At 40.7% G+C, this 15,993-nt stretch overlaps 1 protein-coding gene across 1 annotated transcript; it reads left to right on the top strand.

Annotated features, from left to right (window-relative positions):
- The first annotated feature begins 7,945 nt into the window (after positions 1 to 7,945).
- zfp64 (zinc finger protein 64 homolog (mouse)) lies at positions 7,946 to 13,880 on the top strand. Its single transcript, XM_008414562.2, has 6 exons — positions 7,946 to 8,267; positions 8,380 to 8,547; positions 8,629 to 8,775; positions 9,501 to 9,563; positions 9,658 to 9,909; positions 9,996 to 13,880. The coding sequence occupies exons 1-6, from the start codon at positions 8,246 to 8,248 to the stop codon at positions 11,327 to 11,329; spliced, it is 1,986 nt and encodes a 661-aa protein (XP_008412784.1). The 5' UTR covers positions 7,946 to 8,245; the 3' UTR covers positions 11,330 to 13,880.
- Positions 13,881 to 15,993: the final 2,113 nt, after the last annotated feature.

Raw genomic sequence — 15,993 nt, 5'->3', positions numbered from 1 at the left:
TTAATGCATGGCCTGGCTGCTTGTTGCACAAAACAACTTCCACCAGACAGCAGAGTTTGACAGGCGCATGTTTGTGCTTATTATCCAATATCTGCAGGAGTGGAAAAAAAATAAAGCATGAATGATGCACCCGGGCCATTTGGATACAGATAACCCACGAGCAGAAACCATCAGTCTCTTTGTGACTGTTGGTTCTACAAAGTTATTGATTCTTATCATTTATCAGCCACTTTCTGACAGCAGACGCACACGCTCAAACTGACGTGGCTGCCTACAATGACAAGCAAACAAAGAGTGATACCCCCCCCCCAGCTGTCTCAAAGCTGTCTGTGTTGTTCTAGAACTACACACAAATGAATAAAACAGAACAGAACAGTCTCGACTTGTGTTATATCTAATACCTAATTTGTATTCAGATTGACAATGATTTCAGTGCCTCATTTATGGATCAAGTCGTGCAGGGAGACGAAGCAGCTCTCCATTTTGCTTTCCATAAATTGTTAAGACTTTGCCAGCCTAAACCCGATCCCTAATTGGTGTAGCATTTGCTACCAGTGATACAGTGTCACACCTTCAGTGACGACTGTCAGGTAAACTTTCCCGCACAGAGAGGTTTTTCTTTTTTTTTTTTCCCCTCCTCTTCCGTTGAAGCGTCTATCTGATTTCCCTTTCAGCACCTGGAATGACACCCCACTAAAAGCTGGCACAATACGCTCCCCGCACACAACGCTGTCACCAAAGACAATTCGGCAGAAGCGAGTGTTTTGAGAGTTTGAAACAAAATAGCTGGTGCAGCATTTCCCCATTTCCGTCTGAAATTCTTGACACCAGAGGATTTACAGTGAAGCGAAGCGAAGTGAAGTGAGGTGGGTGCTGTATGGAACGAGCTGTGGGGGCTGATTTAGTGATGGAGGGTGGGATGAGACAGAGGGTGTGGGGTGTGGGGGTGGGTGGGGTGTACCCTACACTCATGCTGACAGGGATCCTCCCTGTAGCGCATGCTTTTTTTTCCCATTAGTTCCTTACTCACTCTCTTGCCCTCCAGACCCACAGAGTGAGGAAGATTTAAGTGGCCAGTCAAGTGAAATCCCCAAGGTTTGGCAGGTGTGAGGTCTGGCTTCATTATCTACAGACACCTCTGTCCAATTATGAGCCTTGCTCCCTCTGTGACGATGATGATGCCCTGTGTCTATGTAGGTGTGTGTGTGCGGGCATATATACGTGTGTGTGGGGGGCATTTAAAAAAAAAAAAAAAAAAACGGGCTCCGTAGTTATCTAAGTATCAAGATTTCCTCCTCCATCATGACATCACTGACAATTTCACACGAGAAACGTGAGCACATTCCCATTCTCACATCACACACGACTTATCTCTTTAGATCTGTCCAAACCCCTAAATATTCAGCCCACGGCCTAATTTCCAGCTCTGCACTGCTGGGGAAACGAGGCAGCACCTGAAACCTGATTCTGCAGCCACATTAAAGGACAGTTCTGGATGTTTGAAGTAAGGTTCCACAGAAAAGGAGGTGAGGAGTTAATATCCTGGCTGCTTTAGATAACTCTCTTGGTGTTTTAATTTTGTCTAAGTGGAGCTAACAGCTCCACTGAGAGGGGTCAGGACCAAAGTGACAGGGTTGCACTCAGAGAGTTAGCTAAGTATTGGCGAGACTGAGACCACTAATCATGTTGGGACACCAAAACCAAAAGTCACAAATGGATTTTTTTGAGTTTATTTAGCTGTCATGCTGTAAAAAAATGTGTTTATGCTCAAAATTAGGTTTTTATGTGAAAAGAATTCCATACAAACTGCTTTTCTTTGCAAATTGCAGCTTAACGCAAAGCAGAATTGATGGTTTCATCATTTATGGGAAGTCGTCCAGGTCCGGAAGAAGTCAGGTACCAACTCTGACTGTCAGGCTGAAAGTTTAAATTTTGTTTTAGTTTCATCCCATACAGAATAGGCAAACTTTTACAAGGTGATCCACTGTGATATTATTCTTTTTAAATGAGTGAGTTTTCTTTTCAACTTGGATATCAGATTCAGTCAGCATCCCTTTTTTTGTTGAACTGTTGACCTCTGACCTTGGCTCTGCGGGGCTTTATATTGTGCCTGGTGTTTTTTTTAAGTCCTATATAAGTTGTTGATGCACCCTTGGAGTAATTTTGGTCAGCAAGTCAACCTGGGAAGATTCTGCACTGTTCCCTTCATTTGTGGCTCTCTCACTTTGGTTCATTGGGTTTTTAACTCTCTTCAAGCTCACAAAAGTCAACTTCTTCTTATTTGCTTTTGAATTTATTTTGGATCGGGGAATGATGCGTTGCTTTTTGAGCTCTTTTATAAGTCAGAGTATTAGGGCCATAGCAGATGGAAAAAAATTTATTGATTTCCCTACAAATCACAGGAATTTTTAAGATCATTTCAGGAATTTTCTAGAAGAAACTTGGACATTTCTGAGCTTGAAAAGCAGAAAACAAGAAGAAAACACAGTTTTCACTGCTCTGTTTTACTACTTTGAATGAAACCTGTGAGTGTCTCATTAACCTCATGAACCTTAAAATTGACATTTCAAAACTAAATTTGCTGAATGGACACATGCCAGTTTAAATAAAAACTCTCTTTTGGGTTTAAAAAGTTTCGACGCTCCAGTGAGGTGTTTATTTGGCCTTGTCAGAATTGGTTTATTTTTCAAAACTGCAATGGAAACACTTTTTTCACATCACACAAGTCATGTCATCAACAACCAAATGTTAGTACTGACGAAGAAGATGACAGGAAGTGGCATCAGGTTTTTTAATGACTTATCTCGTGAACAAGCTTCTTCACGTGTGTTTTTAATTGCATTCCTTTTATAAAATCACAAAATTCTCTTTGTGACTTTAGTGGAATATCAACAAAGTTTTGCATTCATTTATAACAGAAATGCAGCACCACGCGGCTCGACTGAATCGTAAACAATGTTGAGGTTTATGGTGCTGCTTTTGTTTCAAACGCTGCAGATTTGGTGATTAGAACAAGATGTCATCAGATTCATCTCAAAACTCTGAAATGGTGATTTTTGCCTAGCATTTCATATTTCATAACAAATAAAATGTGGAGAAATGATGCAACAAAGTCAGTGATTTGTGAGAAATAATAATGCGATTGAAATAAAATGTTGCAAACTGATATTTATCTATTTCCTGCCTTGTTAAATCACTGTTGATAATTATGAGAATTAATGAATGTGATCAGCATCTGCTCATAGATAAATCACTAATCATTGAGTAATTAAAAATAAACTGCGTCACACAGTTAGCCCTTTGCATTACTCAGTATCAAGTAGCAGCCCTCAGTTGCTTTAAGCCATGCAAGTGTGAAATCTGTAAAAATCTGTTGATTTCATAYGTTATGAACATGCAGAAGAAAGAAGAGGCTTTATAGAAGTAGGACACYAGGCATCCCAGTGTTGAAAGTCGAGGTAAAATAGAAAAATCGTCATTGTGTTCTTTTCAGATAATTATCCAATCCATATGTGCCAACAGTTTAAAGTTTGCATAAAGCACAATGACGTTTTTGATTGGAGGTCTAAGATGAGAAAAGAGCATTTTGGTCTTGGCTCCCCTTCAACTTGCCACGTATTTCAGCTTTCAAGACCAACCATAATAGATTTATACCAAATGAGGAGATGAGAGGAGTCATCTAATGGAAGCAAGATATTAACTGCTTTAACCTTTTAAAACCTTAAAAAAAAAACTCTGAACTACTCCTTTTACAGTCACTTCCAGCAGAAAGAATTAGGTCTGAGTGTAAAAACAAATGTGTGATCAAAAGTGTGCCGCTGCTTTTTTGATACATCTCTGTGGCTTTTCTATTTTGCTGACCCACTGATTCCAAAATGTCAGCTATTACAAACTGGAGCAGCGGCTGCTTGAGCTGCTTTGAATACGCTCCGTCTCTTTTTCCAGCTTGATTTTGGACACCCCCTGCTGACACTAAAGGAAAAACACTCAATTTCTGGAGGATCTTCCTTTTCAAGCACAGCTCTTGTTTTGACAAAAGCCGGACAAGAACTTTTATTCTTTATGATTTCAATGCCCCCGAATTGGATTTTATGCAACAAAAGGGTTAAATTTCTGTCTTAATTTCTCTCCCAGCATGTATCTTTGGATTGAATCCGCTCCTCCTGAGGCTACGGCTCGCTTTATTCAGTGAAAGCCACATGTACTCTCTCTCTGGTTAGCCTGTACTCATCTGCAGCCCTATCATCTGCATCAGTTAGCACATACAAAGAGCAATGTGCTGATTTGTGTGTGAGCATGTGCCCCTTTTGTATGTGTGAGCGCTTATGTGCTGTGTCTTTTTTTTTTTTTATGATAAAGTGGGACTGTCAGGAGGCTGTGACGGTTGCCAGACTTCGGCTCTGTGTTTATCTGATGCTAAGTCGGCAGCTGTTGACCAGAGGAATTCATACATGTGTATAATTCATCTTATGACTCAAAACAAATAGGGGATCATTTCTACTCGTTYATTTTTGCATTACACAAATAAAAAAAAACTTTCCCTAAGTTGGCCACACAACATGACGCACATTTTACATCTTTTAAATTGTTGCCACCGTAGATGTGGGCTGTAGCAGGTTAGCTTTGAACACATTTATTTTYCACCTCTTAATGATAATAATCTTTGGACTGGCACTGGTGAAATTAGCCTCTCCTGAAATATAAAAAGGGGGGTGGAGGGATATATGAATTAATAATAAGTGGAATTACTCAAACTCTGCACACAACGACTCACAGCAGCACAGTGAGCCCTGGGCCCCAAGGTGACAAAACCTAAATATTTTATGTCTAAATATGATTTTTGGGGGTCTCACGCCTGCAGTGTAACAATCCAACCCAGGTCTTTGCATCACATGGCTGAGCTTTAAGGCTAAAAGGAGACTTGGAATAAACATGTGGCTCTCATCCTGACAGAGACAAAACCTTTAGATCAGATTTTGCAGATAGCTCGAGAGCCTCCGTGCCTCTAAAGCGAGTGGACTGTGTTGTTTGGGTGCCCTCAGGTGGAAGCCTGGTATAATTGCTGTTGACAACCTACAAGTCATTGTGCAATTAAAGCATCTGCCGCTCCTGTGTGGCAGCAGGCTGTGATGCCTTGTGACAGCTCGTGGCCATTAAGCAACTGTAAGCAGCTGGCGTGCCTCGGTGGGGGGAAATAATGTGACAGAGGCATTGCCCCCCCTATTGTTGCCCTTGTCTCATTGGGGAAAAGAAGGACATTACATCACTCACTGGAAACGCGGGTGTCCCGGTAAATGGGAGAAAGGTATGTCTTGGAATTGGACACAGCTTGATATCYAAAAGACACTTTCCTTTTGACTTCAATAACTAATTGGATCCTTTTGAATAATGTCAGAAGATGACTTGACTGGCATTGGAAATGCCAGTTAAGTTTCTTTTAATGAGAATCCTTGAACTCTCTTGTGAAAGTTCCTTCAATAGTTTTCTATCTTTCTCTTGAAAACAACACTTCTCATTTTGTCTGTAATGTATTTATTTGGATTTCATGTGACAGAAGTTGAAGGAAAATATTAATGCTTTTYGATCTTTTTAACAGAAATCTGAAAAGTGTGCAGTGCATTTGTATTCAGCTTTCTATGCTTCCAATGGTACTAGAGTGCTAAATGGAGTCCGTCAGCTGCTTTGTGAAGGCCACTTAGGTTTGTGAAAGAACATTAGTGAACAACGGCATCATGAAGACCAAGGAAGGCAGTAAACAGGTCGGAAATAAAGTTGTGGAGAAGTTTAAAGCCATGTTAGGTTGTGCGACAATACTCAAGCTTTCATCATCTCACAGAGCACTGCTCATTTTATCAAAGAGAGTTTGATGCAACTGCAACCAAGACATGGCCGTCCATCTAGAAGCATGATGGTGTCCTATTGTTTTCAATCCCAGTTAAAATCCATCTGAGTTTGTAGCTGTAATGCTACAAGATGAGGAAAAGTTCAAAGGGTGCATATTGTTGCAAGGCACTGTATCTTATTCCTACTTTGGGGTGTTGCCAAATGAGTCACAAACCAAAATTGAAACCAAAGGCACAGTTTTCCTGAAACTATTAAAATTCATCAAAACATTCAGCCTGCTCTCCACAGGCTGCGGTCGTGGCAGAAAGGGGGTGGGGACACGTCTTGAGTCTGAYGGGGATTTACTGTATGTGCGCAAGATTAGCAAATTCTGGACGTATCGAATTATTTATTTAATTAGCTCCTTTTCATGTCATTTCTTTGTCATCACATTTCAAAACTGCAAATAAAGCTGTTTTTGTGGCTAATTTGACACAAACAGTCCCACTGAGGTATCTGAATATAATAGTTAAATATCCTTACGAAATCTTCTTCAAAGAAGACGATTATCAACTTGTCACAGTCATGAAGGCAGGCCATGAAAGGCCACGCAGTTTGTGTGTGCGTGTGTGTGTATAAGTCTTGTATGTGTGTGTGTGTGGATCTCCTGTCTGTCTCAAGGATTTGCTGTTTCAGCAGGGAAGGAATCAGTCCTGTGCCTTTGCTGTTCGGGAAAGTCAGCGTAAGGAAATTCCTCAGCTTCACAGTGGCAATCAGGCAGTTAAGGAGCTGCCACTGAAAATGGAGCTGTGTGTCACTCACTTTCATGGCTTATTCACACCAGCACAACTGCTTTGGCATAAATAGAGGCCTTCTCATTCCCTCACCCCAACGATCCCAGTAAATTGTCCTAAGTTGAAAATGGCTGTTTGTTTAGCAAAAGCAGCTGCTGTGTCTGAAAGCTCACACAAGAAATATCTTTACATTCCTGTAACAAGTGCTAAAGCTACATTTAGCTAATTCAAGTTTACTTCTGAGCCAACTGTTAAGACTTAATCCACATAGTTTATAATAAGACAATGTTTTAACTTAGATTAAAATAGTTTTGACGTATGTCTTTGGGGCCGGTTTTAGTACAGGTAGACAGCTAAAGAAGATGACTACCTGAATTTGAAGATGTAGCTAACCTGCTAGCTCGCATTCTTAAGCATCTTAAAGGAAATAACTTCCTTTTGAACTAGATATTTTTTAAACATAACACATCAGGTCCTTGGAAATGCTAACATGGCTGCTAAGTGAAGTAAACATTTTTTCTTTGCCATATGAATCAGCAAGAATCTTCAATATTCAGTCCAGACATGAGATACTTTTAAAACTAAGTCAGAAAACATGTCATTTTGTGGGTAAAATATATTGCAGTGGGTTATCAGTGGTAACAATAAATGAGTAAATGGAGCTATTTCCAAATCTGTTCCATGGCAGTTGAAATGATTTTTGCCCCCATATCTTTTTTGATATATTATGCATTAGGATTGTGTGTGAATAATGCATCTTTATATCTGATTTTCCTTTGTCTTTGTCAGTTATTCATTTCGGTGTTCATCTCACCTAGAAAACAGAATGGACTGGTGATGCAACAATGAAGAGGTCTACAAGAAGGGACAGAGCAGATCTTGCTTCTAGAGGAGGCTTAGGTCTTTCTGTGTTTTCAGCAAGATGCTGCAGATTTTCTGTAATTTCGCTACAGAGAGTATATCATCTTCTTCCATCATTAGTTTGGACAGCAGCATTAGAGCCAGGAACTTACAAAGACTTCTCTGCTACCTCTGGAGATAATTGTACGAAAAATGATTTTTTTATGAAATGAAAAAACATTACGAATAACCTACAGCATCCTCTTCATAATTTTGCTATGCAACAGCAGTGTCTTCAGTCAAAGGGTTCTTTAGAATCGCAGTAATATTGATTGATTGCTACATGAGATTCTTCCTGGATTTACAGCAACTCTTTGAACATATTATATATGTATGTATATATAAAATTCACATTATATAAGTTTGTTCAAAGAGTGTATATATATATATATCAACATGGTCTACATCTGTTGAAAGAAAGAAAGAAAGAAAGAGAAAGAAGTTCCTTTTTCCCACAGCATTCAATGCAACATGGTTTGTAACTTAGCATGCCGCAAACTGTAGCGATAGTGTCGTAAAACCTCAAAGTGTCGGTGTGTTTGAAAGAGTGAACTGTTATTTTTTTTCTGGGTGGAAACTGATCTTCGTGGAGCTCACAGTTGAAAATATGCGGTTTTATTGATGGCTGTATTTTCATTTGAGTCGCTTTTGTTTTACGCCAAAATGAAGCTTTCGTTCGAACACAGCAGCCGAAAAATAAGTTGAGCTTTACCAAAACAACCTCGAAAATGGCAACATGCAACACCGAAGGTAAGACAAAGCAGCTCCTAATCAGCACAGAATTGTTGTTGGGTGTCAGTATAACAAATCTAAATATATAAATGTTGTGGTGAAGTCATTATTTCCTATTTTCGTTATCTAGTAAATGCAGGATCCGGTGCTGCGGTGGAGGTGAACCCAGACATCCACATCTGCGGCTTCTGCAAACAGCAGTACAATAATTATGAGGTTTTTCTCGCCCATAAGCAAAACGGATGCTCCCTTCCCTCCTCTCATACCGCGGTCAGCTCTGTATCAGCCTCTCTTACAGGTTCCAGTTTTATATTTTAATGGGAACTCACTTAAAAGCAGCCGTTTCATGCACGTCTGACATGGTCGTCTCCATCCTTAGGTTCCAGCACAGAGTTTGTTCTTGAGGATGCTTACCAGGTCTGCGTGGTGAGAGGTGTCAAGAAGTCCTTGACCAAAGCACAGAAAACTCCATCCAAGAAACTAAAACCTGCCCTGACTTCCAAAAGACACTCCTGCTGTTTCTCAGGTTGGTTCTGTAAAGTTACTGATCCTCAAACCATAAATACCGATCTGAACCAAACAGGTGTTTTAATGCAATGCAGAGAAGAAAAATGCATCAGCAATGATCTTTTAAAAAATAGTTACTATTTATCAATGTAGGAAAGGTTTAAAGTTGTATTCAAATTATGAAGGAAGTTAAATTCAGTTAATTTATGTAGTGTCTTTGGATGAGCATCTCTTGAACCTGGTTCAAGAGACTCTGCCATGACTGCACTGATATGGGAGTACTTTCTATGTAAATGAGTTTAAATATGTAGTGGCGTAACTAAATTAGATCTTTGTAATAACTTCTATAGTGGTTTCATCTAAGAGAGAAATGCATTTAAGCAGATAAAAAGAGCACATTCACAGTTAAGTGCTTTAAAAGCTTTATTTGCTTTATTTGAGAGACTATTGCTAAACTAGTAAAGTGGTAAAGGTTCCTTCACCGCATGAGTTGGTATGCACTGCCAGAACATTATTGCCACTTTTTKTGGTGTGTGGAACCTCCTCTGAACTGTTTTAATAGATCTGCGTAGAAACAAATATTTGCAACTTGTACTAAATTAAAGCAAAAGGAAATAAGATGTGAGCCAAAATTTGTTAACACCATTGTTAGGTCAGAGAGATCACCTATTTTATTGATTGCACAATGTGGTTCTAAAAGCTTCTAAATAATTTGAGAGTTTGGCTTTTCTTCCACATTTACAGGTTGCACTTTTAAGACACAGTATGGCCAAAAAGACATGGAGCGACATCTCAAGACTCACACCGGTAGGATAATCCCTTTTAATACTGTACTGTTTTTGAGATGAGCTGCAGAAAAGCCCAAAGAGTCAGCCCACTTTGTTCTTCCCTCATTGAGCAGGCGAGAAGCCGTTTGAATGTGAGCTCTGCCACAAGCGCTTCAGCCGGCGTGACAAACTGAACATGCACAGCCGCTCCCACACGGGCGAGAGGCCTCACAAGTGCAAGCACTGCTCCTACGCAGCGGCGGACAGCAGTAGTTTGAAGAAGCACCTTCGGATTCACTACGACGAGCGGCCGTTCAAATGCCAGATCTGCCCTTACGCCAGCCGCAACTCCAGCCAACTCACTGTGCACCTCCGCTCTCACACCGGTAGCTTCCCTCAAAAGCTAATTCGACGTTTGCATGGCTGACCTGGTGACACAAGCCGCTCATTTATTCTCCCTTTCTCTTTCAAGGTGACGCACCTTTCCAGTGCCAGCAGTGCGACGCAAAGTTCAAAATCAACTCCGACCTGAAGCGGCACCTCCGCATTCACTCCGGGGAAAAGCCCTACAAATGTGACTTCTGTGAGTATCGCTGTGCTATGAAGGGAAACCTGAAGTCTCACACTCGCATCAAGCACGGCACTGAGAACTTGTTTCAGTGTGAACAGTGCGACTACAAGTCCGCCAGCAGGTCGGCTCTGCGGCAACACGCAAGGCAACACCTGCCCGCTCGGCCCTTTCAGTGCTCCAAATGCACTTACTCATGCTCCAGCAAGGGGGCGCTCAAAGTCCATGAACGGATCCACTCAGAGGAGCGCCCCTTCAGATGTGACTTGTGCAGTTTTGCCTCCAAGCGACTCAGCTGTCTGGTCACCCACAGAGAGCAGTGTCACTCGGATAAAGCAGAGAGAGGAAGAGTCAGGAATGTCGGCAGAGGTGGACGAAACTCTCCTAAACCCATCAGCTCTCGGTATCGGGCCAAACTGGATGCAGCTCGTGCCTTCCACTGTGACTTGTGCGATGCATCGTTTGTGAGGGAGGACTCGCTGCGCAGCCACAAGAAGCAGCATAGAGACGCCCAGAACACTGTGCAGCTCCAGCTTTCCAGCTCAGCAGATGCGGTCAACCTGGTTCCCGTCACAATGCCGCAAAGCAATGCTCAGATTGAAGTTCCCTTCCCATCTAGTTCAATGGTTTCATACAATAACACACAGATTAAAATCATCGTCCCACAGCATTTGGGTCAGCAAAGCACCTTAATCCCTGCTGGTGGGGATGGAACAAGCAAAACCAAACTGGTCTTACTCGAGCCAGATAACCAAGACGTCGTCGTCAATCAATCTATGATCCAACAGGTCAACCTGCTGGCAGCCGTGCAACCTCTCGGGTCGTCTTGTAGTACCGTCAGGGCCGAACCCCACACTGTCCTGCTGACAAAGCTGAGCTCAGACAATGACACCCCTCAGGACTCCAGCAGCACGCAGACTCTGATCACCTACAGCTCTGATCTGGACGGCCTCAGCGCCTTCATTCCTGATGGGGGCACAGAACTAAGAGTCGTGACAAAAAAGAGCTCGCCATTGGTGACAGTAGCAACTCCAGCGGACATGGTTGGCTCCAAGCCTGCTGAGCCTTGTCAAGAAGCTGGACTGGTGGTTCCAAACATCGGCATCGGTAGCCAGAACGTGGTCATCCAGGGCGTTCCACTGATAATGTGCTCTCAGCCACAGCAGGGCGCGGAGGAGCAGCTCTCTCCACACACACTCTACGCAGATTCACACACACCTGGAAGCATGCTGCAATGAGTGAAATGAAATGTACTTTACATTTCCAAAGAGAAGTTCACATAAACTCACCATAGGAAGCAAGCTCTATATTATTTTGGAGTTTTTTATTATTTATTTGAACCTTTCATACAACATGCGCTGCAATACTTTTTAAAAACAAGCATCGGGTGCACAAATTTAAATGTTAATGCATTATGAATTATTCACATCATACACCTCCAGTAAGATTGGGTTAAATGTTGCTAAGCAAGTTTCCCCTTAACCAAATGCTTTTAGTTAACACCAACAAGCCTTTTGATTGAATATTTGACTCTTTCAGTTTGTTTAACTTTGTTTTGCTGTTGTCAATAAATTTTTAATAGGTTCAATGGGTGAGCCAATCAGAATTGGTCACCCATTATATCTAGTTAAACATAGCCAGTCCTAGTCTTAATGGTTGTTCTCAAAACTGTGCAACCACATGCTGCTATTATATGGCAGGTTTTTTGGGATATAAAGGTGTAGAATAGCCAGATCCTCCAAAGATGTTCCCAATCCAAGAAATATTGTCCCTCCAGGGTGACCTGGGTCTCCTTCCAATGGAAATTCCCTGGTTAGGAAGTCCAGGAGGCTTCCTAACCAGATGCCCAAGCCACCTCAATGGCTCGTCTCTACTCCGAGTCCCTCCTGGATGAAGGAGCTTCTCACCCTATTTCTAAGTCAAAGCCCAGAAATAGGGTGAGACGTGGAGGAAACTCATTTCAGACCCTTGTATCCACTTTCTCATTCTTTTTGTCATTACCTAAAGCCTGTGACCACAGATTAGGGCAGGGACGTAGATGGACTAGTAAATTGAGAGCTTCACTTTTCGGTTCAGCTCTTTTCACCCCAACAGACCCGTACATGTTCACGTCACTCCAGATACCACACCAATTTTCCTGTCCATCTCCCACTCCAATTTTCTCTCTTGTGAACAAGAACCCAAGTTAAACTAGGACCTCGCCCCCAACCTGGTGAAGCACTCTATCCTTTTCCAGATCAGGACCACAATCAAAGTCCTGATCCGAATCCTGGCTGCTTCACATTCTGCCTGATGCCTCCAAAACGCATCCCTCAACATCTTGGCATTGCCTAGAAATGCTGTCCAGAAAGGTTGCAAAGGGAAACCTTGGAGTCCAACTCTCATTGGAAAAGTGTCCAACTTACTGCTGGTAATGCAGACCAAGATCTGACACTGGTCATATTGTTACCCCGTATTCCCAAAGTACCCCCCACAGGAAACCCTGAGGGACACGGTTGAACACTTTCTCCCACAAAATTTAATTCCTTTCAAAACTTTTTCCACAACCAAATGTGTATTTGCTCCTTAAAATTTAAACCTAAAACTACCAACTCTGTTTGAAGAGAAATCTAAAATCTTAATTGGAAAATGGAGGGAAAAAAATGTTTCAAATAAAATTATTATAACAACTTTACCATGATGAGTGTGAGTGAACTTGTCACAGGAATTGCATAATTAAGTGAAACTATACATAAGCACTTTTAGTTGTCTGGAAGAATTGAGGAAAACTGCAACATATCAATACTGTTGACTTTAGCTGCTGTTGATTTGCCTGAGACGTCTGACATATGAATGACATCATGCCAAGCTGAAAACATGGATGTAGCTGCAGTGCAAAAACAACAAATGTTACCAAGTATTTTCGGTCTGGTTTCTGGTGCTAATATTTTAGTTTTGTCCCGTTTCAAGTGTTCTAACTTACAAGTAACTTTTAGGACTTTTTAGGTCAATAACTCTTGAATATTGATTAAAACTATTAGTTCCACTGGCAGATTTTTTCACTTATCACATATTTTTTCCATATTATAAGTGAGAAATATCTTACAGTGGAACTAGTAGTTTTGATCAATATTAAACAATGTATTGACCTAAAACAAGCTCCTGTATGTTTTGGAAAAGTTACATGTGACTTAGATTTGTCTTATTTCAAGTGTTCTAATATATTTGCACTAGAAACTAAAAATACTTGGTCACGATTTTGTGTTTTTGTAGTGTGTAACTAGCAAGTAAAGTGTTGCTCTAGGCAGATAAATGACAGTTGAAAGTTGCATTTACAGACAAAGTGAATGACATACACTGACAGAAGTGATGACAAACTGCGGCATTTGTTTGCACAGTGTTTTCCTGCTCACTGATGAATGCCAAGTTCAATAAATTTGTATTCATTTGAATTTATTTTTGCTTTTATTTATCTGAGATTCGTTTTAGCTGAGTAATATCCTGTAAAGTGCTGAGGAGCAACGACTGGAACCTGAAACCAAGTATGTCGGGCTCATGCATTTTTTTATTTTGTCCATAAGGGGGCAGCAGAGTGTCAAGAGTAAAGATTGAGGTTAAATTTGATATAATGCATTATTTACTTCCATACTCTGTCTGTGCATTTTTGTTGAAARAATTCTTCCCAGTCCTCTGTCTGAATCAACAGATGTCGATTGTAAATAACATTAGTTCAACCATCAAGGTCTTTGATTCTAAAAGCCAAGCTGCTCCTGCAATAGATTTTTCAATAAAGTGCGTGTTTTGCTTGTTGCCATCTATTATTCTGGCCATTTTTACACACAGATGTCAGCCCTCTGTATTCGTAAGCAGAAGATGCTTCACCTGAATAGGAGGCTCCTGTGAATTGATTTCTTCGTTCCTCGTCTCTCGCATTCTGGCACTAATGGATCCACTGAAGCACGCTGCTGCATTTACAGGCTCAGCATGAGCACAAACTCAAGCAAAGTTACTTCCTGATGAAGATGTCTGTCAACACCGAGCGTTCACATCAGAGTTAGTTTGTCTTGGACAAAGGGAAASATGATTGTGCCCCTTTAGTAGGTCCTGATTTAATTGGGAGTCCTTTCATCTTTTCTGTGGAATGATTATGGAGGGTTTTGAGTATTCCTTGAAGTGCATGTTGGTAAAAGCCTGTGGAGGTTAGAGACAATTGCACTGTAGCAGTCATATTATTGCTGCTTCATTTTGCAACCGTTCTGCATTGCATGGAAAGTTTCAAACGATGATACTGATGAAACTACAAACTGTGAAAATAGTTGATTAAAACTGTATGTATAGCTGATGCATCACTTATGCTTTTGTCTCATGTGATGCACATCAGTTAGTATGTAGGGAAATATCGGAAGAAAGGTGTGAAAATTGCTAAATAAATACAAAAAATTGGCTATTTTCCCCTCAGTCAGCTCTCATCAGTGGTCAGAAGGTCATGAATGGAAAAATCTAAACCTGGAACTAAAGATCCCAGGTTTTAGTTCCATGACGAACTGAGAACAAGATGAATTTACACAACACTTTTTCATTTTGGGTAATGACTCTTACTAGCATTGTCTGTTTTGACTTGGCAATATTTGCCCACTCCTCTCTGCAAGAACACTCCTCTCTGCCAGGTTGCGAGGCCATCTAGTGTGCACGGAAACCAGTGTTGTACTTTGTGTTATAGTGAAAGATGGAATTTTCCCACCATTGGGACTCTTCAAATGTAGCTTTGCCAATTTTATCGAGGCTTGCAGGTTTGCTTTTCTAAGAACAATCTTCCGTTTTTCATGAATACAGCAGATTGTTGTGAAATTTCTGCTGCTCCCTCAATATATCTCTGTGTTAAACTACTTTATGACGACTGTGTTCAATTTTTGATATATTTAATGCCTTAAAGGAGATTTGTTTTCTTCTGACTGAAATCTATTTTAAAAGATCCTTCAGTTTTTTTATTTCAGTGATGAATACATAAAATCTAATCCTATTGGTTAAAAATGTGAGCATTCTTCTTGGACATAGTTTTTTTTTTCTTTGCTTGTGGAAAAGCCACTTTGTCATCTGCATACATTTGAAAACTAATATTTGTTCAAACATGGGTGACACCCACTACAACGCAGTCACTGTAAGTTATTTCTTGAGGTAAAAATTTGACTCGTCCATCTTGGGAGCTTCGTTGATTTTCTAATTGTGACCTGAAAACCAACCTAGATATCTAGATGTTTTTAATTTTGTTTGGGTTTTTTGCTGTAACATAAACAGAAATCTACATGAAATGAAGTACAACAGACTCTGAAAGGATAAACCTTAACAGCATCAGTGGAACTTATACGACATACTGGCTCCTCTTACCATTGATTTAAATATATTTCTGAAATTTTGTACAGGTTGCAGGTAATATTAGTGATGTATGAAGCTCTGAAATTATTCACTAAATGTCAGATTTTTATTTTTTTTTTTTAACATCACAAACTCTGACGAATGTGTGGATTTATGTCATGACCAACCCACAAACCAATACAGATGAAACATAAAATAAGTGGAATAATCTTGTGCAGCACTTGGCTGCAAAAGATGAAACAAGTAGTTACAAATGGTCAATAATAATTTTTTGATTTGATTTCTTTTTTTCAAGGGTTTCGCATCATTTTGAGGAATAAAAGAGTCTGCCTCTCCTCATAACGATGAGTGTTTGGTAGAAAACGCATGAAGGGCTCTCTCCGGCGAATCTCTTTGATCTATTATCTAACATGCTTCCAGGCCATAATCCTGAGAGCTCGTCCCACCAACACACACACACACACACACACCCCAATCCACTCGTTTCCCTCTTCCACATGTGACATCAGGACTGAAGTCGGTGCTCTTTCTGTGGGGGTTGGACCCCTGT

Source organism: Poecilia reticulata, linkage group LG7 (assembly GCF_000633615.1).
Source record: "Poecilia reticulata strain Guanapo linkage group LG7, Guppy_female_1.0+MT, whole genome shotgun sequence".
Classification (NCBI taxonomy): Eukaryota; Metazoa; Chordata; class Actinopteri; order Cyprinodontiformes; family Poeciliidae; genus Poecilia; species Poecilia reticulata.
Note: the sequence above shows the minus strand (reverse complement) of the source record. Positions and strands in the feature narration are given on the sequence as shown.